Genomic DNA, 27,909 nt, shown 5'->3' with positions numbered 1-27,909 from the left:
CCAAATTCTTCCCACCCCAACAGAAACCCATGCAACTTGAAAGCCTGTATTTAAAAATACACCGCAAGTTCTCTGCATTAACTTACCTTGCAGGACTAACGTACATTTTTACAGCGGATGTTTGCATGAAACAAGGTTCTCTGTTTTTAAGATTAAAAAATAATTAAAAATCCTAATTTCAGAACAGGCAGGAAAAGTCTTAGACCTTTCAAAGAACAGTGGTACCTCTAGTTGCATTCACCTCAGGTTACGTATCCTTCGGGATACGTACATGGCAAACCTGGAAGTATTTTTCCGGGTTTCGTCGCGCACCCATGCGCAAAAGCGCTAAACCGCACCGCACACATGTGCAGAAACAGCACCTTCTCTGCATCTTTTCGTAATCCTGTGTCGGAATTTGCACCAACGCCCTCCCCCTCCAGAAAGGCAAAGACTTAGAAAAAAAACAAGAGCTACAATCATCATAAACTTTTATTAATCACCTGCATCACTTACTTGCCAATGAGAGGACGTATTCTTTCGCCAGGAAACAGCAACTGGTGACGAACATTCACAAAACCCACCACAACAGCCCTTCCCTTCCCCAAGCGAGTCAGCACCACGGCCCACCCGTTGGGCAAGGGGTGGAAAACTATTTACAGAGCACAGAAAAGTGGGGGGCAATGGAAAAATCTGAAAAGAAGCAATTCTTCTCCCCTTATATATAAAAAAGCAAACACACACACACACACACATACACACAGAGTTAGCGAGCACAAGACTCAGACTGACACACAGATGCCCCAAAATCTTCCCCTGCGTGCAGCTAGCGCTTCCGCTAGCCGGGCAAGAGAAGGAAAATGTTGGTTTTCTTGGGACAGGAGAGATTGCTTAACCTCGTTCCCTCGACCCATAGAGGCACAGCGACAATTCGGCCCTGACCCCCACATCTCTCCATCAGAGCATGCAGAAAATCCAGTCCCAGCTCCGTCCTCTCAAAAAACACACCGTTTTCAAACGTCCCCTCGCACGACGCTCATTCTCTCTTTGGTACAAAAGCGCCACGCATAGAAACATATAAACACGGCGACTTTCAAGGGCCGGAGGCACTCTCGGCCCGCCAGATGTCCCGCACCCTCGCGGCCCTGTGGCAGTATCAAGCGTTGGGCCCCCTGGCAAACCCCGGCAGGCACGAGGAAGGGGGCCGAGGCTACGGGGGGGCGGGGGTCTTCTCCTCCGCCCCGGCGCCCAGGGAGCACCACCACAGCTGGAGAGAGTTGTCGCCGCGGTCTTGGTGGCGAGCGGACGGCCTTCTCCCTTTCTCCTGGTCGTCGTCCTCGCTGTCCCACAAGTCGGGGAATTTGCGCTGGCCAGAAGCCGTGGCCAGAAGGGGCAGGCTGGGGTGGAGGCTAAGAGAAGGAGGCAGAAAGACGGGGGGGGTCAGGCTTCAGGGAACCAGGTCCCCCTCCCTCGCGGCTGGGAAAAGAAGAAGTTCTCACCATGGTATTTTATTCCCTCCTTGCGAGAAGCTAAGCTACAGGGAACCAGGCAGAGGGCCTTCTCGGTGGTGGCGCCCGCCCTGTAGAACGCCCTCCCACCAGATCTCAAAGAGATAAACAACTACCTGACATTCAGAAGACATCTGAAGGCAGCCCTGTTCAGGGAAGTTTTTAATGTGTGACATTTTAATGTATTTTTAATCTTTGTTGGAAGCCGCCCAGAGTGGCTGGGGAAACCCAGCCAGATGGGCGGGTTACAAATAATAAATTATTATTATTATAAAGATCTTTTTGAGTTCATTGTATATTATATGCCAAAATTCTCTTATCTTCGCACAGTCCCACCACATGTGCATAAAGGTTCTGTTCTCCTACTCTCAATGCCTGCCTGGTTCTGGGAGAAGGGAGGGATCTGGAAGGCTTTCTAAAGACACCGTCTGTCAGCTGTCTCTCCCCTGGTGATTCTTCTCCTTCTTCCTCTTGCTTCCCTCCCAATATTTCCCAGCTTCTCCCCTCTGCAGCCTCTGAATAATAATAATAATAATAATAATAATAATAATAATAATAATAATAATAATAATAATAATATTTATACCCCGCCCTCCCCAGCCAGAGCCGGGCTCAGGGCGGCTAACACCAATAAAATTACAATAAAAACATAATGGGGGGGGGGACAATTTAAAATACAAGTTAAAAATACAATTTAAAATGCAGCCTCATTTTAATAATAGCCCATAGATCATAACCATAAGGGGAGGGAAACATGAGGGTCAGACTGAGTCCAAACCAAAGGCCAGGCGGAACAGCTCCATCTTGCAGGCCCTGTGGAAAGATGTCAAGTCCCGCAGGGCCCTGGTCTCTTGTGACAGAGCGTTCCACCACGTTGGGGCCAGTACTGAAAAGGCCCTGGCCCTACTTGAGACCAATCTAGCCACCTTGCCACCTGGGACCTCCAAGGTGTTGTTATTTGTGGACCTCTCCGTGGGGCATACCAGGAGAGGCGGTCCCGTAGGTACGAGGGTCCTAGGCCGCATAGGGCTTCAAAGGTCAAAACAAGCACCTTAAACCTGACCCTGTACTCCACCAGGAGCCAGTGCAGTTGGGTAAAGCACTGGGTGAATGTGATCCCACGGCAAGGACCCCAAAAGGAGCCTCGCCGCGGCATTCTGCACCCGCTGGAGTTTCTGCAAACCACTGCTCTAAATCTATACCGTCTTCCCTCTTCTCAGGAAGTGCAAGGGGGAGCGGTCCCCACCATTCCCCTTCAGTCCAGTCCCTGACATCGGGTGGGCAAGTAAGGGTGAGGGGAGTGCCACCCACCCACCCTCCGTGCCAGTCCCTCAACAGGCCTCAGGAGGAAGGGCTGACGGATTTGGGCATGCTTAGCCTGGGGAAGAGGAGACCGAGAGGAGAGATGAGAGCCATCTTCAAATATCTGCAATAACCCCAACCCTCAGGAGTCCTGAAACCCTGTATCCACCTCCAGATTAAGGGCAGGGCCTCAACCCCCCCCCCCTCAACAATAAGTACCGTATTTTTCGCTCCATAAGACACACTTTTTCCCTCCTAAAAAGTGAGGGGAAATGTGTGTGCGTCTTATGGAGCGAATGCAGGGGGGAGGCAGGCAGGAAAAGCCCCCAAAAGCCGCACACAATCTCCGTATGGCTCTTATGGGCTTTTCTCCAGGAGGGAGAAGGGACTGACGTGGCCAGTCAGTCCCTTCTCCCTCCTCGTAGAAAAGCCCACAGGAGCCGCACACTCCTTAAAGGGTGCGCGGCTCCTGTAGGCTTTTGCGGGAAGTGGGGGTATTGCCACAGCCGCGCGCAACCCCTCCGGCCAGGAGAGGCTGTGTGCGGCTATGGCTTCTTTAGCTGCACGCAGCCTCTCCCGGCTGGAGAGGTTGCGCGTGGCTAAAGAGGAAGCCGAGACAGCGAGTGGGATCCATCCTGCTCGCTGTCTGGGCTCCTCCCATAGCCTCGCTCAGCCTCTCCCCCCCAAAAAAAAAAAAAAAAAAAGTTATTTTCCTTGATTTCCCCCTCTAAAACTAGGTGCGCCTTATGGAGCAAAAAATACGGTACCTGATTCCGTTGACACAGTCGCTCAGAGCTTGGAACTGCAAGATGGGCTCCAGAAGGGGGTGAGCCGGGTTGTTGCTGCCGCTGGGGGCCCGAGCCGTGTCCCAGACGCTGACCAGTCCTTCTGTGTCGCCGCTCAGGAGAAACCTCCCACTCCTGCGGAGGAAAAGTAAATAATAATAATAATAAATTTTTATTTATAGCCTGCCCTTCCCGGTTCAGAAAACCGGGCTCAGGGCGGCTAACAACAAATTTAAAACACTTAAGTGATACAACAAAAAACAGCATAAAATACAGTATGAAACGTGAATAACAATAAATTCAGAATTCAAGAATCAATTTAGGGGGGAAATCCATCCACTAAACATTAGATGATCACTAGGGCTAGGCTGGCTGAATTGGTCCTATTTGGGCCAGCGAGGAGACCAGGGGAGAATTAGCTGTGGGATCCCAGAGTGGGTAATCTTCATAAAAAGGGGAGGGGGAGGGAAGGAAGGGGAATAAAAGATCAGGCTAAATTCAAATGGAAAGCCAGGGGAATAGCTCTGTCTTACAGGCCCAGCGGAAGGAGGTTAAATCCTGAAGGGCCCTGGTCTCATGGGACAGAACATTCCACCAGGTCAGAGCCATCACTGAGAAGGCCCTGGCGGAGGATAATCTGACTTCCTTACGGCCTGGGACCTCTAAACTATGATTATTCATGGACCTTAAGGTCCTCTGCGGGGCATACCAGGAGAGGTGGTCCTGTAGGTATGAGGGTCCTAGGCCGCATAGGGCTTTAAAGGTCAAAACCAGCACCTTAAACCTGACCCTGTACTCCACCGGGAGCCAGTGCAACTGGTAAAGCACTGGGTGAATATGCTCCCATGGCAGAGACCCCGTGAGGAGCCTCGCTGCAGCATTCTGCACCCGCTGGAGTTTCTGGGACAGTTTCCAGGGCAGCCCCGCATAGAGCGAATTACAGTAGTCAAGCCTGGAGGTGACCGTCGCATGGATCACTGTGGCCAGGTCAGGGCGGGAAAGGTAAGGGACCAACTGCTTAAAGCACCACGGGCCAAGCTGCCAAGTCGAATGAATGAATGAATAAATTTATTACGGTCATAGACCAGAAGAAAAGAAAAAACATAAAAGGCAGCAATAATTTACAAGGGAATGATGGTGTCAATTAAAAGTTGTAAAATTATACATAAAAACAATACACATATACACCCACACCCACCCACACACACATACTCATATATGCACTACAGTACAGTGGTACCCCGCAAGACGAACGCCTCGCAAGACGGAAAACCCGCTAGACGAAAGGGTTTTCCGTTTTGGAGGCGCTTCGCAAAACGAATTTCCCTATGGGCTTGCTTCGCAAGACGAAAGCCCATAGGGAAATCTCTGGGACAGCGGGGAAGTGCAGCGCATTTAGAAGCGCTCGGGAAAGCAGCGCACTTCGCTGCTTTGCCCAGAGTGCTTTTAAATGCGGGCGGCTGGGAGGGAATCCCTTGGCCCCCCGCTGGACTTCCCGAAGCTCTTTTGAAGGCGGTTTCCCTAGGAACGCATTAATTGATTTTCAATGCATTCCTATGGGAAACCGTGCATCGCAAGACGAAAAAACCGCAAGACGAAGAGAATTGCGGAACGAATTAATTTCGTCTTGCGAGGCACCACTGTATATGTATGGGCTTAAAAAAAGGGGGGGCTTATCCAGGGGTCAGATCTTTTACTTTTTTACAGCTAATGCCCTCCGCTTGATCGCGGCCGCAGAAAACTTGGCCACTTTCAGTGTTACTTCTGGGTTTTTATCTCCTAGTAGGATTTTCAGCCGCTGAGATTCAGATCGACCTGGAAATTTCTGAACGATAGAGGAGATAAACAGTAACCTGATATCCCCGTAAAGATCGCAGTGTAACAGCACATGTGAAGCTGTTTCCACCTCCTTCAGACCACATGGGCAAACTCGTTCAGCATAGGGTGTGCCCTCGTATCTGCCCTTTAGTAAGGCAGATGGCAATACATCAAATCTGGTAAGGGTAAACGCCCGCCTATATTTTGCGATTTGTAGGTCCAGCAAATATGGGGTTAGATTAAACCCTTTTCCATAATCTTGGATAGCTGGATATTTATCTATCTTGCTCATATGGTCCTGAAGCTCTGCATCTCCTATTCGCTGGCTCACCATCATTTTAGCCTTTTCAAAGCCTGAGGCTATGAGTTCTTGTGAGGAAAGCCCCAGGCCCCTCAATTTTTCATAAAGCGACAATCTCCATTTAGACTGGAACGGGTCTAGTAGAGTCAATGGAGCCACTCCCACTGGGAAAAATATGAGTTTTAGCCAGAAGTGAATCTTCAGGATCCATATCCTAAGCTGCCAAGTCGTCCCGGGGCGATGAAGTTGGTGGGACAGGCCTGGAGGTGTCCCCAAAGGGCACCGGGAAGCCCCACCAGATCCCAGAAGGGGCTGAACCCTGCGGTCTCCTTCTCTGGCCCTTTCCTTTTAGCCTGGATGCACGTTTTTGAAAACTTGCGGCTGGCCAGCAACTCCAGGAAAGGTGGCAAGAAGCAAAAGGAAAACTATCCCCGTTAAGAAGGGCGTTTACGAGCTGGAAGGTGTGCAGAGGAGGGCGGCCGAGAAAATAAAGGGTCTGGAAACAGAGGCCTGATGAGGAACGGTCGAAGGAGCTGGGCATGTTTAACCTGAAATATAGGAGACTGAGAGGAAATCTGAGAGTCATCTTCCAATATCTGAAGGGCTGCCCCATGGAAGGGGGTTTGTTCTCTCCCACTCTGGAGGGTAGGACTCGAACCCTTGGCTTCAAGTTAAAGAAATTTTAGTTAAAACATTCCAACAGGTGGTATTTTACACCAGTTAAGCGGGCCAAAATCTATAAACTGAAATCCAGCCTCTGCTGGAAAAGTGGGGAAAAAGCAGGAACAATAACACGTATGTGGTTGGGTTGTGGGGAGATTAAGAAATTTTGGGGAGTAATACATGAGGAATTAAAGAAAATGTTGAAAATCCCGATCGTTGAAAAAACCAGAGGCGTATCTCCTAGGCTTGATAGGGAAAGATATACCACAAGTGGGGGGAAAAAGGAATTTTTTCTATATGCAGCTACGACAGGCAGGTTAGTGATTGCTTCTAAATGGCAATATCAAATCTTGCCCTCAAAAGAGGAGTGGATTTGCAAATGAAATGAATATTTAGAACTGGCAAAGCTAAGCTCAATCATAAGATATCAGTCAAATCAAAAATTTAAAAAAAGGAAGGGAAAATTTTCCAAAAAAATTATATGTTAAAATATTGTTCTAAGAAAGATATGCCTAGAATAAAAATGTAAAGTATATCTATGAATTGGAAAAGAGAAGAGATAAAAGAAATACAAAGAATGATAGATTTGGAGAATGCAAAGATAAAGGTGTAAACAGATTCAAAGAAGTCGAATTGTGGCAGAGGGAAGATGCGGGTGGATATTTTGTGATAAGTATGTAATATTTGTTTTCAATGTTTTTGGGTTGTTTCCAATCTTTTCTTTCTTTCTTTTTTGTTGTTGTTGTTGTTTTTTCCTGTATTATTTAAACAAACATAAATAAAGAAAAGGATATCATCTTGTAGGGGAGAAGGGTGCACTCACGGATCTAAGTCGAAATAGAGCCTCTGGTTGGTGGCAACTGTCCGGGACACAGAAAACAGGACCTCGCCTGGCTGTCGAAGGTCCCAGCAGAGGATCTCAGTGTCCTGGAAAATAAAGGCAACAGCAAGCCCCCATCACAGGCCGCTTCCCCCAGGCCGGCCTTCCCCAAGGTGGCACCCCCTCCAGCTGGTTTTGGTCTGTGCTGGTTGGGGCTGATGGGATCGATAGACAAAAACAGCTTGGGAGCACCAGGTTGGGGAATGCTGCCCCAGACTTCGAGGGAGATGGGGGAACCTGAAGTCTCACTCCTATTCCCCCACATATTCCCGGGAAAGAGAGGATAAAGTCCACACTTGCCAGAAATAACTGAAGGCTGGGCGAACGAAGCATTTTGCGTGGGTGTTGAACTGTGGAACTCACTCCCACAGGACAGCCAACCCGGATGGCTTGAAGAGGATTAGGCAAATTCATAGAGTAGAGGACTGATTTATGGGCTACTTTTAAAATGAGGCTGCATTTTAAATTGCAGTTTAACCTGTATTTTAAATTGGGTTTTTTCCTATTATGTTTTATTATAATATTACTGGTGTTAGCCGCCCTGAGCCCGGCTCTGGCCGGGGAGGGCAGGGTATAAATAAAATTGCAGCAGCTTAGACTGGTGACTGGGAGCGGTCGCCGAGACCACATAACAACGGTCTTGAAAGACCTACACTGGCTCCCAGGACGTTTCCGAGCACAATTCAAAGTGTTGGTGCTGACCTTGAAAGCCCTAAACGGCCTCAGCCCAGTAGACCTGAAGGAGCATCTCCACCCCCATTGTTCAGCCCGGACACTGAGGTCCAGCTCTGAGGGCCTTCTGGCGGTTCCCGCACTGCAAGAAGTGAGGTTGCAGGGAACCAGACAGAGGGCCTTCTTGGTGGTGGCGCCCGCCCTGTGGAACGCCCTCCTGTCAGATGTGAAGGAAATAAGCAGCTATCTTATCCTTAAAAGACATCTGAAGGCAGCCCTGTTTAGGGAAGTTTTTAATGTTTGATGTTTTACAGTGATACCTCGGGTTGCTGACGCTTCAGGTTACAGACTCCGCTAACCCAGAAATAGTACCTCAGGTTAAGAACTCTGCTTCAGGATGAGAACATAAAGGGAGCGGTGGCGGCAGGAGGCCCCATTAGCTAAAGTGGTACCGCAGGTTAAGAACAGACCTCCAGAACGAATTACCTAAGTTCTTAACCCGAGGTACCACTGTATTGTGTTTTTAATATCCTGTTGGGAGCAGCTCAGAGTGGCTGGGGAGGCCCGGCCAGATGGACAGGGTTACAAGTAATAAATTATTATTATTATTATTATTATTTATTATTACCATTAGTCACTGTGAGAACAGGATGCTGGACTCAATGGGTTCTTAAGGGCCCGGCCCACAATGCCTCTCTCGCCTGCGCCCAGCCCTCAGCTTCGCCCCCACAGGTAAGCTCTCACCTTGCGCCCCCCGGTGAAGAGGTGGAAGCCGTCCGGGGAGAAGAGGGCGTGGGTGACGCCCCCCTGGTGCCCGTGTAGCATGGTGAGGGGGTCGCCCTCTGCTTGGGAGTAGAGGCCCACCGTCTTGGAGTACGAGGTGCAGGCGTAGATGGGCTGCGTCGGGCTGAAGGCAATGCAAGAAATAATCCCGCTCTGGCCCTGCTTCTTCACTGGGGGACCGGAGAGGGGAGAGGTTAGAGGAGAGAAAGGGCTTCTTTGCGCAGCGTTAACCTGCGGAACTCCCTCCCACAGGAGACAGCGGTGGCCACCGGCTTGGATGGTTTCAAAAGAGGACTGGACAAATTCAAAGAGGGCTATCGAGGGCTGCTAGCCTTCATGGTCGGAGGCAGAGATGCTTCTGGATCCTGGTTGCTGGGGCGGGAAGGGGCTCTTGCACTCGGATCCTGCTCACTGGGTTTCCCACAGGCTGGTCGCACTGCGAGAACAGGATGCCGGGACTAGGTGAGCCGTCGGCCTGATCCAACAGGCTGCTCTTGTGCTCAGGAGAGCAGGGACAGATGTAGGAAGCAGCAGGGCCTTTTCTGCAACTGCCCCCAAGGTTATGGGACAACTTTCCAGAGGAGGCGCGTCAACACTGTTATAAGAATTCTAAGGTCTCAAATATAAATGTTCATAAAGGTACAAGGCAAACGCATACGTAAGTATAGAAACCACGTGTCTGAAATAATACAGAAGAGAAATCCTGAAGCTGTTTTGACTCTCCCAAATTGACCTCAATGTATTTCTCTCCAAGGAGGGAGGAAATAGAGAAAGCTTTCCCATTGTCTTTTGCTTACAAATCCTGTCTTAAGGGCATATTTATGTAGGAATAGGGTGAGCCTGTGACCTGGAGTATGAGCCATCACAAAAGAATGGCCAGGCTGCCCAGGGAATGCAATCAGGGACCATTATCGGGTATCCTGCCAGACAGGATTTCTGCTGTAGACCGCCTCCTTCTGTGATGTATGTATAATGCTTTGGGGGGGTGGTCTTGGGCTACAGGGTGGGCAATTTCAAAAGTCTATATAAAGGCTTGTTCTGGGTTCTCTCCTCCCTCCTGCACGCAGTGAGTGGGGGACCCTGTTGCAACAGTTTAATAAAGATCAGGCTTACTAGCTGATTTGCTTCTCAATATACTCTGGTCAGAGTCTGTTATTTTCTCCAACTGATAGGGAACCCACTTAAGGGCTCTGTATGGGCTCCAGAATACCCCATAAGGGAAAGGGAGCAGTTTTTTTCTTATACAACACCAACACGCAATTGTTAGGCTTCCCAAAGCGGTGCAACAGCCGTTTACCTCATTTAAAAAGACACACATCTGATCTGAGCCAAGGTTTCTAAGCTTATGGGGGATGCGGGTGGCGCTGTGGGTTAAACCACAGAGCCTAGGACTTGCCGATCAGAAGGTCGGCGGTTCGAATCCCCGCGACGGGGTGAGCTCCCGTTGCTCGGTCCCTTCTCCTGCCAACCTAGCAGTTCGAAAGCACGCCATTACAAGTAGATAAATAGGTACCACTCCGGCGGGAAGGTAAACGGCGTTTCCGTGCGCTGCTCTGGTTTGCCAGAAGCGGCTTAGTCCTGCTGGCCACATGACACGGAAGCTGTACGCCGGCTCCCTCGGCCAATAAAGCGAAATGAACGCCGCAACCCCAGAGTCGGCCACGACTGGACCTAACAGTCAGGGGTCCCTTTACCTTTCTAAGGTTATGACTGGCTGCTGTTGGCACTGGGACTTATTAGTATCCCAGCTTCTTTCTCATGGTACACCCCCTCCTCATTTAATCCCAACGACAGCCCAGCGAGCTTGGCGAGGCCGAGAACGGCAGGGATCTTTATGGGTCGAGAGGGATTTGAACTCTGGCCTCACGGGTCGTAGTCCAAACTCTCCGACCACTACACCACACTGCCCAGATCCCTGCCTCCGCCGTTTTGCTCCACACCCCATCGAGACACGCCAACGGGTCCCTCAGCCCCAAAGCACCCGAGAAGGGGAGATGTTGCTTTGCCCAGAAACTCCCCGGATGGATCTGAGGCCGACTCACCGAGGGTGGGCCTGTTTTCGCACATGCGCCCGGGCCGCGACGTGTCAAACACCCTCACGATCTTGTCAAAGCCGCAGAAGAGCTGTGAGCCGTCCGGGGTGAAGCACAGGGAGTGGGCAGCCGTCAGCTCATCCTGGCGAGAAAATGGGAGGGTCAGCGGGAACCAACTCCAAGAGAATAGTAATAATAATAATTTTTATTTATACCCCGCCCTCCCCAGCCAAGACCGGGCTCAGGGCGGCTAACACCAAATATAAAAACAATTGATTAGACTACAGCTTAAAAAACAAGATTAAAATACAACATTAAAATGCAGCCTCCTTTCAGTAGAACTCAATCAAAAACCTTTTTGGGGATAAAAACATCAAGTCATCATCAAGGCCAACTCTTCAGACTGTTCCTACATGGGCCAGAAAAAAGCCAGGGAAGTCCCCAAATAGGAGTTCCATCACAGAAGGAGAAAGGAAAAAGGAAAGAGGGGAAGGAGATCAAGTTGATTCCAAACCAAAGGCCAGGTGGAACAACTCTGTCTTACAGGCCCTGTGGAAAGAAATCAGATCCCGCGGGGCCCTGGTCTCGTGAGACAGAGCGTTCCACCAGGCCGGGGCCAGTGTTGAAAAGGCCCTGGCTCTGGTTGAGGCTAATCTGACTTCCTTAGGGCCCGGGACCTCTAGGGTGTTGCTATTGCCCACACCACGTCTGCCGGGCAAAGCCGGCGACACCCCCCCCCCGGGCACATGCTCACCAGGTGATTGTAGGGTCGAAAGGTGGCGCGCAGGTCTCCGTAGAAAGCATCCCATATGTGGATGGGATTGTCCCGGCTGCTGCTGGCAACACTGCAAGGGGCAGAGAAGCAGAAGGAGGGCCAGTGAGGGGCAGCCGGGGGGCCGGGTGAGCTGGAAAGGAAGGGGCAGGCAAAAGGGTGGGCAGTGCTCGCTCACTTCCCAGTGCCACCTTGCACCTGGGCATAAACGCCAAGGACAAACCCTGGATAAGCCCTGGCAAATTCGCGGAGCAGAGGGCTAGCGATGGCGGCTGTGCCCTGACTCTGCAACTGGATGGAGCGATGCTTCTGAATTAACAGTGAGGGGGGAGTGTGCTCTTGCGCTGGGGGGTCCTGCTCGGAGGTTTAACACCTGATCCCACTGTGAATGGTTCGCTTTGAGATCCATTGTTATCTGCGATGGCTGCTGGCGTATTATCATGGGGGAGCCGAATGACGTTCACAAATTTATTTGAGCAGTCAATTTTCAGGAGGACAGTCCACAGGGCATTTCGATCTACAGTACAAGACAGAAGTACTGTTTTTGGGGGACAGGGGGAGCTGGTGTGAAGGACTCCCTGGTCCTGAATGGGGTAACTGTGCCCCTGAAGGACCAGGTGCGCAGCCTGGGAGTCATTTTGGACTCACTGCTGTACATGGAGGCGCAGGTCAGTTCTGTGTCCAGGGCAGTTGTTTATCAGCTACATCTGGTACACAGGATGAGACCCTCCCTGCCCGTAGACTGTCTGGTCAGAGTGGTGCATGCTCTGGTTATCTCCCGCTTGGACTGCTGCAACACGTTCTATGTGGGGCTACCTTTGAAGGTGACCTGGAAACTACAACTAATCCAGAATGCGGCAGCTAGACTGGGGACTGGGGGCGGCCGCTGAGACCACATAACACCGGTCTTGAAAGACCTACATAGGCCCCCAGTACGTTTCTGAGCACAATTCAAACTTTAAAGCCCTAAACGGCCTCAGCCCAGTAGACCTGAAGGAGCGTCTCCACCCCCATTGTTCTGACTGGACGCTGAGGTCCAGCTCCGAGGGCCTTCTGGCAGATCCCTCATTGCGAGAAGCAAAGCTACAGGGAACCAGGCAGAGGGCCTTCTCGGTAGTGGCGCCCGCCCTGTGGAACGCTCTCCCATCAGATGTCAAAGAGAAAAACAACTACCTGACATTTAGAAGACATCTGAAGTTTTTAATGTGTGACATTTAATGTATTTTTAATCTTTGTTGGAAGTCACCCAGAGTGGCTGGGGAACAAATAATAAATTATTAGTATTATTACAGTGTCGAAAGCCTTAGTCAAATCAATAAGCGCCATATACAGAGGTTGGTTTTGCTCTCTACATTTTTCTCGGAGCTGTCGAGCGGTGAAAATCACATCCACTGTCCCCCTAGAAGGCCGAAAACCATTTTGGGATTCAGGAAGGGTCAAATCGGATATTGTTAAGAGACGGTTTGCTAAGATCCTTGCAATAATTTTGCTGGCCGCAGCTAATAGAGGTCTCCCACTGGGGCATGTGGTTGGCAGCTGCAAGAACAGGATGAGGAGTGGGCCACTGTCTGCAGGCAATGGCTTCCACCAGCCTTGCCTGCCCCCCACCCTGGGAGCCATTCCCAGACCGTGACTTTGAGAACAGCAGAGGCAGTTGAGAGGAGAATTCAAGGATAGTTTTTTTGTTTTGTTTTGTTTTGAAAATAATTTTATAAGTTGTGTGTTTTTGTTTCTTAAATTTAATCCTTTTACATCCTTTTGTATGATTTGCGGTATGCATTGTGATTTGCTGCTATTTTAATAGATTATAGATGAGTAATTATTTATTGTAACTGATAAGTGCAAACTGTCTAATTATTACCCGCCCACCTGTCAAACCACAAGGGCAAGGCAGGGGACGTACAGATTCCAGCTCCCTTTCCAGAGCCCCACCTTTCTAATTAGGCGGTGGTTAATTTCAATTCAGTTAATTTAATTAAGGCAGCGTTCAATTATTTCGGCAATTGGCTTTTCCGGACGCCTCTCCTGGGGCTGGTCAAAGCTCGAGCCTCTTCCTGCTACTTGGCAAAATGTTTTCTTTCTTTTTTATTCCCACCAGCAACTGGGGAAGAAGAGGAAGGCGGGGGGGGGGGAAGAGGGGAAAGATGGATTTACAAACAAGTCTGCGGGTCGGAGGAGTTCATCAGCGGGAACCAGCAGTAATCGTAGACGGTGTCTCCTTCGGCCATGCGCAAGACGGGACTCTGGTGAGAGAGAGAGAGAGAGAGAGAGAGAGAAATGAGCACCCTGTCTGGAGCAGAGATCGCAACCAAAGTTGCCACCTTTGCAGGAATATTTCCTACGTTAGTCTAGAAGACTGGTCCCCACCCAGCCTTTGCTGCCCCCCCCCCCTTGACGTCCCACACAAAGGAAGATTCGCGCCTGGGAAAGCGACACGAGGTCTTTCCCAGAATCCTCCTCTGTTCTGTGCTCTAGGGAAGAGCAAGGCTGGCGAGACCTTTCGCAGCTCCACAAAATCCCTTTCTGAGGCAAGGAGACCAGAACCGTATTCCAAACAGAGTGTTTTGTTTTTGTTTTAACTATTTATCTTGTGCTTTTATCCTGTGAACCGCCCCAAGATCTTCAGATGGAGGGTGGTATATTAATAATAATAATAATAATAATAATAATAATAATAATAATAATAATAATAATAATAATGTGATATGGTAATCTTTATTGTCATTGTCCCATACAGAACAACGAAATTGAAAAAATCTACGCCAGACATTCAAAAACCAACAAGCCTGCTATCCCAGCCTGGTTAACCCCCTAAAAACTCTGATACCCCATAATTAAATACAATATACTCCCATAGAGACTACCTTACACTGTGTTTAAAACCAAAATCGCATTTGGATAGAAACTGATTCCTAGGCGGCTAGTCCTAGTCTTTATAACCCTGTCCCTTCTTCCAGAAGGCAGAAGCTGAAAGAGATCATTTCCGGGGTGCGCACTATCCTGCGCTATCTCTGCAGCTTTCTTGTGACACCTGGAAGCGTAGATTTGATCCAAGGTGGGAAGAGTGCACCCAGTTATTCTCTCCGCACTCTTTACAACCCTGGTCAGTGTTGTTTTTTCCCTGACTGTGCAGCTCCGAAACCACACACACAGACCGTAAGTTAATACACTCTCAACAGTACAATGGTAAAATGCCATCAACAGGTCCTTTGAGAGATTATTTTTCCGGAGGATTCTCAGAAAATATAACCTCTGCTGTGCTCTCTTCATCAGGTCTTTACTGTTTTCTCCTCAGGTTAGGTCATCTCTCAACTTCATTCCCAGAAATCGAAACATCGAGACTTGTTCCACACACTTCATAATAATAATAATAATAATAATAATTTGTGTAACACTATCACTAGTTTTGTTTCCAGTTCCTTCCCTCATGGTCACAGAATATGCCTTATCTTCACAGCTTGCACGCTGCTGCGTTCTGGGTCTATGTCTTCACTGAGTGATCTGCTACCTGCCCGAGGCCTCATTCCCGGCCAATCATGCCAGTTCAGACCTATGGATGTTAGGAATATTCCTGCCCCTGCACGTACCGCTTTGCACCTGTTTTCGCTGAACTGCCTATGTCCCTTTACCACGCCATTTGCTAACTTTGGAGAGGTCCTTTCGGAGCTCAACCCCATCTCGTTTTGAGGACCCTGAACCATTTAGCATCGCCGGCAAACTCTGGAATCTCACCGCTCACCCCCCATGTGGAACCCACTGTTAGAATTCCTGCTCCATGACTGCAGTCATGGGATTTTTGTCTTTCACATGACGGTATATGTTTTGGCTCCACAAAGTGGGAAGTGACGGAAACAGGATGTTTGTGTTACTGTGAAGTGGAACTGTTCTGCCCGGACACTGAGGTCCAGCTCTGAGGGCCTTCTGGCGGTTCCCTCGCTGCGAGAAGCCAAGTTACAGGGAACCAGGCAGAGGGCCTTCTTGGTAGTGGCGCCCGCCCTGTGGAACGCCCTCCCACCAGATGTCATAAGACTCACTTTTCCCCTCCTAAAAAGTAAGGGGAAATGTGTGTGCGTCTTATGGAGCGAATGCAGGCTGCGCAGCTATCCCAGAAGCCAGAATAGTCAGAGGGATTGCTGCTTTCACTGCGCAACGATCCCTCTTGCTGTTCTGGCTTCTGAGATTCAGAATATTTTTTTTCTTGTTTTCCTCCTCCAAAAACTAGGTGCGTCTTGTGGTCTGGTGCGTCTTATAGAGCGAAAAATACGGTAACTGCCAAACTTTTAGAAGACATCTAAAGGCAGCCCTGTTTAGGGAAGCTTTTAATGTTTAATAGGTTACTGTACTTTAGTGTTTTGTTGGAAGCCACCCAGAGTGGCTGGGGAAACCCAGCCAGATGGGCGGGGTATAAATAATAAATTATTATTATTATTATTATTATTATTATTATTATTATTATTATTATTAGTTATTTCTCTTTGCTGTCTGCTGCTAGAGAGGGGGAGCCATGTTGCAGTGCTCCGTGTGTGTTTATATGTAAATAAAGTAGATTAGCCAAAATGCTGAGTTGCTGAGGTCTGTCACGCGAACTGCGAAGACTCTGCGGATCCCTAAGTGTGCTGATGTCTGTTGGCATCGGTCGCTGTGATGTTTGGGCTGAATAAAGCTTTTGAAGCTCCCGATCGATCGGCCAGGAGGGAGAGAACATGCCAGTCGGGCATGTGTCTCTGCCAGGGTCCTACTCGAGTGTAGGCATGAGCTTCTGACACCTACAGCCCCTCCAGGTATTTCTGGGGCTGCAATTCCCCATTGCCACCACACTGCCCCCCAGCATGGCCAATGGTTTGGGATGATCGGAAGGGGACTCCAGCAACTTTGGGAGGGCCAGAGGCCCCCTGATTTCTGCCACAGGAGAATTTGCCTCTTCCCCTCCCGACGCAAACATGCGCTGGCAGGCAGGCAAGACGCACACTCGGCGCTCATACCACTACCAACCATTTCAGAGATGGTCCCCCATTCCTCTGCGTACAGCTCGGCAGGGAGGTTGTAGATCCGCAGGGTGTTGTCAGCACTGTTGGTGAGCAGGCAAGTCCCGTCAGGAGCCCTGGGGAGAGAGAGGTGGGAAGGGGCACACTGTTGGTGAGCAGAGTGGCAACTTATTCCCTTGTTTGTCCAGACCACGGGTTAGCAAACTGTTTCAGCAGGGGGCCAGTCCACTGTCCCTCAGACCTTGTGGGGGGCCGGACTATATTTTTTTGGTGGGGGAAATGAACGAATTCCTATGCCCCACAAATAACCCAGAGATGCATTTTAAATAAAAGCACACATTCTGCTCATGTAAAAACACCAGGCAGGCCCCACAAATAACCCAGAGTTGCATTTTAAATTAAAGGACACGTTCTACTCATGTAAAAACACGCTGATTCCCAGGTCATCTGTGGGCTGGATTTAGAAGCTGATTGGGCCGGATCTGGCCCCCGGGCCTTAGTTTGCCTACCCATGGTCCAGACTACGATAGGCCACGGGGCCCAAGCAATCGTTTTGAGACTCAGGGAAGCCAAGTTATACAGCAAGAGGGGAAAGAGATAACACACAACCCGTCTCCCCAAATATGATTACCCCATCCCCATCTTTCTCTGCCCCCCCCCTTCCAAAGGAACGGCCCATTGCTGTCCATCAAGTGTTTCCAAACTCGGGAACATTCTTTCATATGTGGTGGACCTGTAAAAGGGTACTGGAAAATAATTCATAATGAATGGAAAAAACCGTTTTAAAGTACCTTTCCAAAAAACAAACAAACAAAAAAAAACACCAGAGTCTTTTTTGTTGGGGATAATTCAGATGGAAATTCCCAGGTGTCAAAAAAGGTTATTTATGTACGCCACTACTGCGGCCCGTGTTTTGTTAGCCCAAAAATGGAAAACAAGCGAGGTCTCAACCAAAGAAGAACGGCAACTTAAACTGATGGAATATTCAGTGTTTGCGGACCTAACATATAGAATAAGAGATCAAGAAGAACATATGTTTAAAGAAGATTGGAAAATGTTTGTTGAATATATGGGGAGAAATTGTGTACACTTGAAAAACGTCGGCAGTATTAAGATAAAATCAACAATGTAAATAAGTTTTGATGGATGTAATAATGGAATACTGAATGCTTTGTTGTTGTTTTGTTGTTGTTTAGTTGTGTCCGACTCTTCGTGGCCCCCTGGACCAGAGCACGCCAGGCCCTCCATTCTTCCACTGCCTCCCGCAGTTTGGTCAGACTCATGTTTGTAGCTTTGAGAACACTGTCCCACCATCTCGTCCTCTGTCGTCCCTTTCTCCTTGCACCCTCCATCTTTCCCAACATCAGGGTCTTTTCCAGTGAGTCTTCTCTTCTCATGAGGTGGCCAAAGTATTGGAGCCTCAGCTTCAGGATCTGTCCTTCCAGGGAGCACTCAGGGCTGATTTCCTTAAGAAATGCTTTAGTTTATGTAAAACATGCAAGGATTTATGATATACAAAACGAACCACAGAAAGTGAAGAGGGGAAATCACTGATATTTTGAGGATGTTTAAATGAGTATTCTAAATTGTAAAATTAATAAAAATTATTTTTAAAAAGAGTTCTCAAACTCTACACAAGAAGAGAAGTCAGAGACCAACAAGACAACAAGTTATTAGAAGGAAGGGGCCTTTTCATAAGCTGTGAAAGGGTTGAAGGAAAACACCATAAGAAGAGAGTGCTGGATCAGGCCCATTGCCCATTTAGTCCAGTGTCCTGTTCTCACAGTGAGCAACCGGATGCCTGCAGGAAAACTTCAAACGAGATCTGAGCACGAGAGCAGCAATCCCCGCCTGTGGTTTCCAGAAACTGGGAGCATCGCTGCCTCTGACTGGGGAGACGGAACACAGCCATCCTGACTAGGAGCCATCGATAGCCCTCTCCCCCTCCATGAATTTGTCCAGACCTTTTAAAGCCCGTCGCAGCCTCCTGTGGAAGGGAGTTCCACAGTTCAACTATAGTTCAGCTTCCCCAACCCCATCCCCACTAATTCCCCTGGCGAACCACCCATTATTCCATCATGCAGCACAAAACCTCCAGATAAAAATCTGGCAAACCAAAGGCTTATATCATCTAATAGGTAAAGGGACCCCTGACCATTAGGTCCAGTCGTAGCCGACTCTGGGGTTGTGGCGCTCATCTCGCTTTACTGGCCGAGGGAGCCGGCGTACAGCTTCCGGGTCATGTGGCCAGCAGGACTAAGCCGCTTCTGGCGAACCAGAGCAGCGCACGGAAACGCCTTTTACCTTCCCGCTGGAGCGGTACCTATTGATCTACTTGCACTTGGACGTGCTTTCAAACTCCTAGGTTGTCAGGAGCTGGGACCGAGCAACAGGAGCTTACCCCGTCGCAGGGATTCGAACCGCTGACCCTCTGATCAGCAAGTCCTAGGTTCAGTGGTTTAACCCACAGTGCCACCCGCGTCTATATCATCTAATAGACTTCTATAAAAATAACAAACCTTTGTCAACACAAGAAATTCAAGACAAACTAGAAGACACCCAAATGTCCTGGTTAACACATCACCAATTACATGCCCTCTTAAACAATCCAGTAGTAAAATCAGCAGCAGCTAGGCCCCTGAAAACCTTCGAAAACCTCCTAACAATAAAGGGACATGGTAAAGGGATGGTTTCCACAATATACAAAATAGTACTACAAAATCCCACAAACTCCCTAGACACAATCAAAATACAATGGGAGGATGACATAGGTTATGAGATTAACCCCACTCAATGGACCAGAATGTGGTCTAAACCCCGCTTTAAATCCATATCAACAAAAAGAAAAGAACTCACTCTGAAAATCACCTACAGGTGGTACTTAACACCAAGAAAACTAGCGCTAATACGCCCAGGAACCTCACCAAAATGCTGGAGAGGGTGCACCTCCACAGGCACATACCTCCACATGTGGTGGGAGTGTCCCAAAATCCAACTATTCTGGACAACTATAGTTCAGCTTCAACATTTGCCAGGGACGAAGGCGAAGAGCGAAGGGAACAGTGTGTGTTTTTGCTCCTTACAAAAGCCAGGAAATCAGAAGAACTGGGTGGCAAGAAACGGAAATTCCGACTCGAACACCAGGAAGAACTTTCTGACCATGAGAGCTGCTCAACAGTGAAAACGGTCTCCCTCCGCACCTTGTGGACTCTCCTTACTTGGGAGGTTTTTAAGCAGAGATTGGACGGCCATCGGTCAGGGGTTCTTCAGCTGCGATTCAGGGGGTTGGACTAGATGACCCTAGGGGTCCCTCCCAAGTCTACAGTTCTACGATGCCAGTCCACTCACCATTTACAGCCTTTAAGGAAATTCTCCGGTATGTGGCTGTACTCCACCCAGGAGCCTGTCAGAGGTTTGGGGGCCTGCGAAAAATCGTAGGTCGGGAAGCTAGAAGGGGAAGGAAAAGGAAAGTCACGCTGTGCTAAGCCAGGAACACCCAGCCACCCCCTTGTGAAGCTTGCTAACATCCCATTCCCCTCCCAGGATCCAGCCTGAAAGGAAGCGCAGGAGCTTCTATAGGAATACTGCAATAATAATAATAATAATTTATTATTTATACCCCGCCCATCTGGCTGGGTTTCCCCTGTCACTCTGGGCGGCTCCCTAATCCCTAATAATAATAATAACAACTACAACAACAACCCTATCCCTGACCCTAAGTCCAATCCCTATCTCAAACCTCTACCCCTATTTCTAATAAACAACAACAACAACAATAATAATAGTAATAATAATAATAAAGGATACAGGAGACCACCCCCTTCGCTCAGACACGCTGGGGCCTCACCCTCAGAAAGAGAACTCTGAAATCCAGCCCCCCTGCAATTTGTGGTGGATCAAGGTATCGATATACACAGTGGAATAAGCAGGAAGAGTAAGTTTGAAGAGAACAGTGAATGAAAGGATGGTGAAAGGGTTTCAAGCTGCCTGTGAAGAAGAGTGAGGGATTTTTCTAGCACTGATGGATGAATCTATGGCCTTGTTTTCACTCAAGGCTGTACCTAGGATGCTACTTTTGCTCTTCCGACGAGGCCGTTGCAACTCTGCTTACTGTGAGGCTTAATTTCTACGCATGCGTAAAGGCGATAGAATTCCTAAATGTGCCTAACTTAAAGGTCCGTGAAGCTGGCGTCTGTGGTCTCCCAGTAGCTGCTATTGTTCTGGCCTTATGCGTTAAACACCACAACTAGTGTGGCAAACTGAGTACAAGTACCGTATTTGTCGCCCCATAAGACGCACTTTTTCCCCTCCAAAAATGAAGGGGAAATCGGGGTGCGTCTTATGGGGCGAATGCCTGCAAGCCTCGCGCGCCCGGCAGGAGTTCCCACCGGGTGCGCGAGGCTTGGGGCGGCAGCCTGTCGCCCAAAGCACGGGGAGCCCTCGGGAGCTTCGGGCGAGTGTCTGCAAGCCTCGCGCACCCGGCAGGAGGTCCCACCGGGTGCGCGAGGCTTGGGGCGGCAGCGGACTGCTTGTGCGCACCTAGAAGCTTGGGGCCCGCTGAGCTCAGCACGCCCCAAGCTCCTGGTATAGCGCAGCGATCCGCTAGCCCTGGGAGAGCCCCGCGGCTCTCCCAAGCCTAGCGGACTGCTTGCGCGCACGCAGAAGCTTGGGGCGCGCTGACCTCAGCTTGCCCCAAGCTTCTGGATTAGCGCAGGGGTCCGCTAGCCCTGGGAGAGGCGCCCGGCTCTCCCACGCTAGCTGAGCTCCGCACGCCCCAAGCTCCTGGTGTAGCGCAGCGCACCTGGGGGGGAAATAAAATTTTTTTCCTTTATTTCCCCCCCAAAAATCTAGGTGCGTCTTATGGGCCGGTGCGTCTTATGGGGCGAAAAATACGGTATAATGAAGTTAAGCATCCTGTTTGTAATGTTAAGGAGTGAGAGCCTGCAGGCCTTAACTGTGTAAATCCTTAAGTGATCTTGGATTATGCAACGGAACCTGCTTTTATTTGCGCGGCCAGATTTATAACAGCGCAAAAGGAGCAAATGCACTAGGGCTCATGCCTGCAAGAGGGCAAAGGCTAAGTTTACTTCTTTTTTCAAGTGAAACAAAGAAAGTTATGATACAAAATGTGTAGGCACCTTTCTAAGCAATTTTGGTGAGATAAGCCACGCTGGCAGCTCATGCCTTTAAGTGCATTTAGCCAATGCTGTGTTTAATAGCATAGCAATTGCATTTTAAAAAAGAAGCAGCTATTGTGATTACTGTGAGATGCTTTGAGCTCAACGTTTGTTGTTGGGAAAGCGGAACACAAATATTAAATCAATAATTTAAAAAATCATCTTTCTATACCAGCTGTATACCAGCTGCACTGGCTCCTGGTGGAGTACAGGATCAGATTTAAGGTGCTGGTTTTAACCTTTAAAGCCCTCTACGGCCTAGGACCCTCATACCTACGGGACCGCCTCTCCTGGTATGTCCCACAGAGGACCTTACGGTCTGCATACAAAAACATCCTGAAGGTCCCAGGCCACAGAGAGGTTAGGCTGGCCTCAACCAGAGCCAGGGCCTTTTCAGCCGTGGCCCCGATCTGGTGGAACGCTCTGTCCCAAGAGACCTAGGGCCCTGCGGGACTTGACATCTTTCCGCAGGGCCTGCAAGACGGAGCTGTTCTGCCAGGCCTTTGGTCAGGGCGCATCCTGACTCTCCCCTTTCATAAGAACTTGCATGAAAGTGGCCTCCCAATTTTTCTCACAGGCTCATATAAGTTCAGCACAAACAGTTGGGCCTCGTGAGCATTTAAGGTCCCCAACCCTAATCTGCGGGTTGCCATCTGATTGGATTTTATTCTGATCCTGATCTGATTTGAGGATGTATTTTAATTGATTGTCTGATTTTATGTTAATGTGTTATACATTTGATGTTAGCCGCTCTGAACCCGGCTTCGGCTGGAGAGGGCAGGATATAAATAAAATTTATTATTATTATTATTTCCCCTTCCTGAACTGGGCAAAGGACCCATCTGAGCTGGACCTCCACCCATCTGCCTGCAAGGCAACACCTGACACTCACTAATACTCTCCTTCCTCTGCCAACATTTCTCCTCCATCAATCGCGTCTTCCTCCTTTTCTTCCTTGAGGTGATGCGCTGTTTCCCCGATCTCGGGTTCTTCCTTCGGGGGTTTGGGCCCAGGAACTGCCTCCGCAGCAGCCCCCTCGTCTTCCTGGCCCCCATTTAGCCTTGGCACCTTTGCCGCAGGTCCAGAAATGGCCCCGGGGTCCACCTTGCTGTCGTCTGGCTGCTCCAGTTCCAGCACAACCTGATGGTCAAGGGGCGGCTCGGCATCCATCACACAAGCCTTGGAGTGTCTCCTTAAGCCCTGCTCCTAAGAGGTACCACCGCTACTACTACTACTAAGAGGACAGTGTTTATGTAAGCCAGACCACCAGGGAAAGCTTGAGTGTACCGCAGCGCCGGGTGCTTCATTCATCCCAACGGAAGGAGGTGGAGGTTGCCAAAAGGGAGGAAGGATTCTGCACGGAAAGGAAAAAGTTGCAAAATAAATAAGAATGCCCAGACCATAGCTGTCAACTTACAGATTTGAAAATAAGGGATCAGCAGCCTCAAAAATAAGGGTTCAGCAGCCAAAATAAGGGATTTTAGTCAACCAGCAGCCAAACGAAGCCTCAAGCGGTGGTTCCCACAGCGCAGCAACCCGGCAAAGGGGATGCAGCAAGGAAAACAACCACCACCTCTCCGCTGGGAAGCGCTGAGCAAAGGCGAGTCCCCGGGCAATGCGGCCGATTTGATCAGCACAAGGCATGCAAGCTCCACCCCCAGGCGTTCTCAGATTCCTTATTGGGTGAGCAACACAGCCAAGCAACACAGCTGGAGCCTCCCTCCTCCCTGGCCGGCAGGGAGGGAAGGAGAGGAGCTGCTTCCTTTGAAACCCAGGAAATTTAAGGGACATCATCAATAAGGGACAGCAGTGGGACAATTGTTTATTTATACCTCGCCCTTCCCGGTTCAGAAAACCGGGCTCAGGGCAGATAACAACAGATTTAAAACACTTAATTGATGCAACAAAAAACAGCATAAAATACAGTATAAAACGTAATAATAAATTCAGAATTCAAAAATCAATTTAGGGGGGATATCCATCCAATAAACATTAGATGATCACCAGGGCTAGCTGGCTGAATTAGTCCTATTTGGGCCAGCGAGGAGACCAGGGGAGAATTAGCTGTGAATTAGCATATACCTCTATTCATAGAAAAAATACCAGAGCGGGTTACAAGATTTACACATAAAGCCAAACAAAAAACGTCAAAATCAGGAATCAGATAACTGTATTGTGGAAGATGTACTCTTAATTGCCGGAGTAAGATTGAAGGAACGGAATAGTTTCCCGCAGGTTTTTTTAAGTCACCGTGTGTTAAGTTTTAGTGTTTAAGCTACTTGGGGGTGGGGGAGACCAGCCTCCCTGTACTCCTGTTGCACCCCAGGCCCACGGAGGGTGCTGTAAATAATAACTGCAAGGAAAGCCAGCGGTTGGCTAGTTGTTAAGAGTGCTGAACCAGGACCTAGGAGAGAGACCTGGATTCAAATTCCCCCACTCAGCTACATGAAGCAGCTCACTGAATCACTGCCCCTCTCCTCCTAACTTAGTTGTTGTTGGGGATTAAATGACATGGAGAACCACATATTCCGAGCTGAAAAGCTGGAATATTATTTATTTCATAAAATTCATATTAATTTTTTGTTCTTCTGCTACACATGCTGTTTTAAATGTGCGTTTTATATTAGACTTCCTTTAGTAATGTTTTCTTTCGAAACATTTATGATAATTTTTTTGTTAACACCGCTGCATTAAATGTGCCTTCTGTACTTGACCTCCTTTGTAATGTTTTTATGATAACCTTTTTTGTTAACTATGCTGCATGTTTTATTTTGAAATCTTTCAAGATAATATTTCAGTTTTCTGCTAATTATGTTGCTTCCAACGCATACTTTATATTTGACTTTCTTCTGTGATGTTTCATTCTGGGTTGTTTTACATGGATTTTTTAATGTGGGCTTTGTGTTTTTATTTTGCATTTTTAATGCTCTGACCCACCCCGAGGCGGTATACAAATTTAATATATAAAAGGCTTGCAAACCACTTTGAGATTCCCCCCCCCACACACATAAAAACAGAAAGTGGCGTCGAAAGGAAATGAATAATAATGATGTATCGATTGTAATGAAAGAAACAAACCTCAAAGCCATTCACAAAAAGTGATAAAATCCGAGAAAGTGAAACGAACAAACCTCAAATTCCTTCACAAAAAGGAAGAGCAATAAAATTGTGGGAAGGAAAGATCACAGACGTACTTTAAAACATACGAAAGTGGAAACATTAAAGCAGATCAAGATTCACACCAACTTTCCAAGCAGCTTTGTGTAAACGAGAATGTTTTGGGCTTTTTTAAAAAGAGAACAGCGAACTCTAGATGTCAACAGGCAGGAAGTTCCAAAGTATAGGTGCAATAGAAGAGAAGACGACGAAAACGATGGACTTTGCAGAAGTGGTGAAGCTGACGGGAAAAAATCCAAAACCAGAACGATCAAGTATTCCAGAAAGATTGGAATAATTTATCCAGTATTTGAAAAAACATTGTAAGCCATTAACATCACCGGTAGGATTGCCTGAAGCCTTGTAATGAGAAATCATCTTCCTTTTCACGTTTATTTAAATCTTGAGGTACCTTGTAACGAGTTTAATTAAAATTAATTAAGAGTTTAATTAAAACGTATTAAATGCTATGATAAAAAGGTCAATTTTGGAAGCCACGAGGTGGGAGGGAAGGAAGTCGACAGGCTCTAGAGAGCCAGAAAGTGGAGAATAATGATGTGATTATATATTATAAAATGGAAAATTAATAAAAATTATATTTTAAAAAAAAACCAAATACAAAGTGCAGGCGCAATAAATAAAAGTAAATAAATTACCTATTTTAAGGGGAGGGCTGGAGGGTGGGGGTGCAACCACAGAAAAAGCCCCTCCCCAATCTCCCCCCGCCCAGAGAACAGGAGCGCCCCTTTACCTCCCAGCAGCTCCCCAACAGCAACTCATGGGCAACCACTGGAGGCGGCCATGACACCCCGCCGGCTCCGCCCACTCGCGTCTCGCGAGAGCTGGAAGGCTCGGGCTCCCTCTCGCGAGACTCTTCCCCCCCATCCTACCCATAGAGATACGAAAGGCTGTTAGAGCGGCGCGCGGCGCCTCGGTGTTTTGAGGTTCCGGGTTTGCAACGGGGTGGGCGGGGTTGCGGGAATGGAACCCGCGAGTTTTGCCAGAGGCGTGTGAATGGGCAGTCGCGTGTCCGCGCTCCCCGTCCGGAACAAAAAAGGCGGCGGGAGGAGGAGGGTGCCGGTGTTGGCCAAGGGCAATGCAAAATGGAAAAAGAGAAAAGGAAGTCTGCGGCTAACAGGGTGGCTTACAACAACCTTGCAGTTGTGATAGGAATTTTGAGGTCTTAGATATATGGTAATGTTCATTATATATATATATATGCAGAATTTATCATGCGAAAGGCTGGGCTGGTTGAATCCCTAGCCGGAATTAAGATTGCCGGAAGAAATATCAACAACCTCAGATATGCAGATGACACAACCTTGATGGCAGAAAGTGAGGAGGAATTAAAGAACCTCTTAATAAGGGTGAAAGAGGAGAGCGCAAAATATGGTCTGAAGCTCAACATCAAAAAAACCAATATCATGGCCACTGGTCCCATCACCTCCTGGCAAACAGAAGGGGAAGAAATGGAGGCAGTGAGAGATTTTACTTTCTTGGGCTCCATGATCACTGCAAAGGGTGACAGCAGCCACAAAATTAAAAGACGCCTGCTTCTTTGGAGAAAAGCAATGACAAACCTAGACAGCATCTTAAAAAGCAGAGACATCACCTTGCCAACAAAGGTCCGTATAGTTAAAGCTCTGGTTTTCCCAGTAGTGACGTATGGAAGTGAGAGCTGGACCATCAAGAAGGCTGATCGCCGAAGAATGGATGCTTTTGAGTTCTGGTGCTGGAGGAGACTCTTGAGAGTCCCCTGGACTGCAAGAAGATCCAACCTCTCCATTCTGAAGGAAATCAGCCCTGAGTGCTCACTGGAAGGACAGATCCTGAAGCTGAGGCTCCAAGACTTTGGCCACCTCATGAGAAGAGAAGACTCCCTGGAAAAGACCCTGATGTTGGGAAAGATGGAGGGCACAAGGAGAAGGGGACGACGGAGGACAAGATGGTGGGACAGTGTTCTCAAAGCTACCAGCATGAGTCTGACCAAACTGCGGGAGGCAGTGGAAGACAGGAGGGCCTGGCGTGCTCTGGTCCAGGGGGTCACGAAGAGGCGGACACGACTAAACAACAACCAAGCTTTTGATTGATTAGCTAATAGAAATATCCGGCAGCAAAGTTTTAACCTGTGATTAAACCTACCAGACAGCAGATAAACAACAACAGGAGAAAAACAATATTCAAATTTCTGTTTTAGACCACCTGTTCTGTGATGTAGATGTGATGTATCTGAGGGGTGGTCTTAGGTTACACCCCTTCTGTGATGTATGTATGATGTTCCTGGGGTTGGTCTTGATCTACAGGGTGGCAATTTCAAAAGTCTTTATAAGGCCTTGCACACCATTTTTCTGGGTCCCTCCTCTCCTTCAGGTGAGGGGAGCACCCTGTTGCAACAGATCAATAAAGGCCAAGCCTACAGGCTGCTGTTTTGCTCCAAGTAATCCTGGTTGGTGTCTTTGTTTTTTGTCCAAGGGAGCCCTCGGATTTTTCCGTTAACAGGATGTCCAGAAATCCCTGCCTTTTGCATGTCCGGAATGTAACCTCTGCCCATTTGCCCATCTGTCCCTGCCTGTGGCTGGTATGCGACGCCCCGTCCCATCTAAAGGGGGCCACCCTTCGACCCAAACCCTCACCCTAAGTGACCTCCTGGGTTGCTTGCCCATAGCCCAGCCCTGCTTGGGTCAAGACTGGTGGCTAACACCCCAGAGGACAGGATCACACTTCAAAACGACCTTGACAGATTAGAGAACTGGGCCAAAACAAACAAGATGAATTTTAACAGGGAGAAATGTAAAGTATTGCACTTGGGCAAAAAAAATGAGAGGCACAAATACAAGATGGGTGACACCTGGCTTGAGAGCAGTACATGTGAAAAGGATCTAGGAGTCTTGGTTGACCACAAACTTGACATGAGCCAACAGTGTGACGCGGCAGCTAAAAAAGCCAATGCAATTCTGGGCTGCATCAATAGGAGCATAGCATCTAGATCAAGGGAAGTAATAGTGCCACTGTATTCTGCTCTGGTCAGACCTCACCTGGAGTACTGTGTCCAGTTCTGGGCACCACAATTCAAGAAGGACACTGACAAACTGGAA

At 48.5% G+C, this 27,909-nt stretch overlaps 1 protein-coding gene across 2 annotated transcripts; it reads right to left on the bottom strand.

Annotated features, from left to right (window-relative positions):
* Positions 1-453: 453 nt before the first annotated feature.
* On the bottom strand, positions 454-25,667 carry WRAP53 (WD repeat containing antisense to TP53). 2 transcript variants are annotated; one of them, XM_083472723.1, is made up of 11 exons: positions 25,566-25,667; positions 22,551-23,012; positions 19,830-19,928; positions 16,489-16,597; positions 13,651-13,739; positions 11,479-11,569; positions 10,734-10,866; positions 8,653-8,861; positions 7,180-7,283; positions 3,557-3,709; positions 454-1,388 (listed from the first exon to the last, which is right to left on the bottom strand). In XM_083472723.1, exons 2-11 carry the CDS (start codon positions 22,826-22,828, stop codon positions 1,190-1,192), a joined length of 1,464 nt encoding a protein of 487 aa, XP_083328849.1. In that variant the 5' UTR covers positions 22,829-23,012; positions 25,566-25,667; the 3' UTR covers positions 454-1,189. The 2 variants fall into 2 exon arrangements, with proteins under 2 accessions (XP_083328849.1, XP_083328850.1); XM_083472724.1 differs by having other exon boundaries at positions 25,471-25,658.
* Between the last annotated feature and the right edge of the window lie 2,242 nt (positions 25,668-27,909).

This window comes from Podarcis liolepis, assembly GCF_965112155.1.
Source record: "Podarcis liolepis genome assembly, chromosome: 13".
Classification (NCBI taxonomy): domain Eukaryota; kingdom Metazoa; phylum Chordata; class Lepidosauria; order Squamata; family Lacertidae; genus Podarcis; species Podarcis liolepis.
The sequence above is the reverse complement of the archived record's forward strand: the minus strand, read 5'-3'. Positions and strand labels throughout refer to the sequence as shown.

Coding starts and splice junctions, on each gene's coding strand:
- WRAP53 (XM_083472723.1), bottom strand. CDS start 22,828: ATGGATGCCGAGCCGCCCCTTGACCATCAGGTTGTGCTGGAACTGGAG. Junction 13,740..16,488: donor GGGGGACCATCTCTGAAATG/GTTGGTAGTGGT, acceptor CTCTCTCACCAG/AGTCCCGTCTTGCGCATGGC. Junction 10,867..11,478: donor TTCGACCCTACAATCACCTG/GTGAGCATGTGC, acceptor TTTTCTCGCCAG/GATGAGCTGACGGCTGCCCA.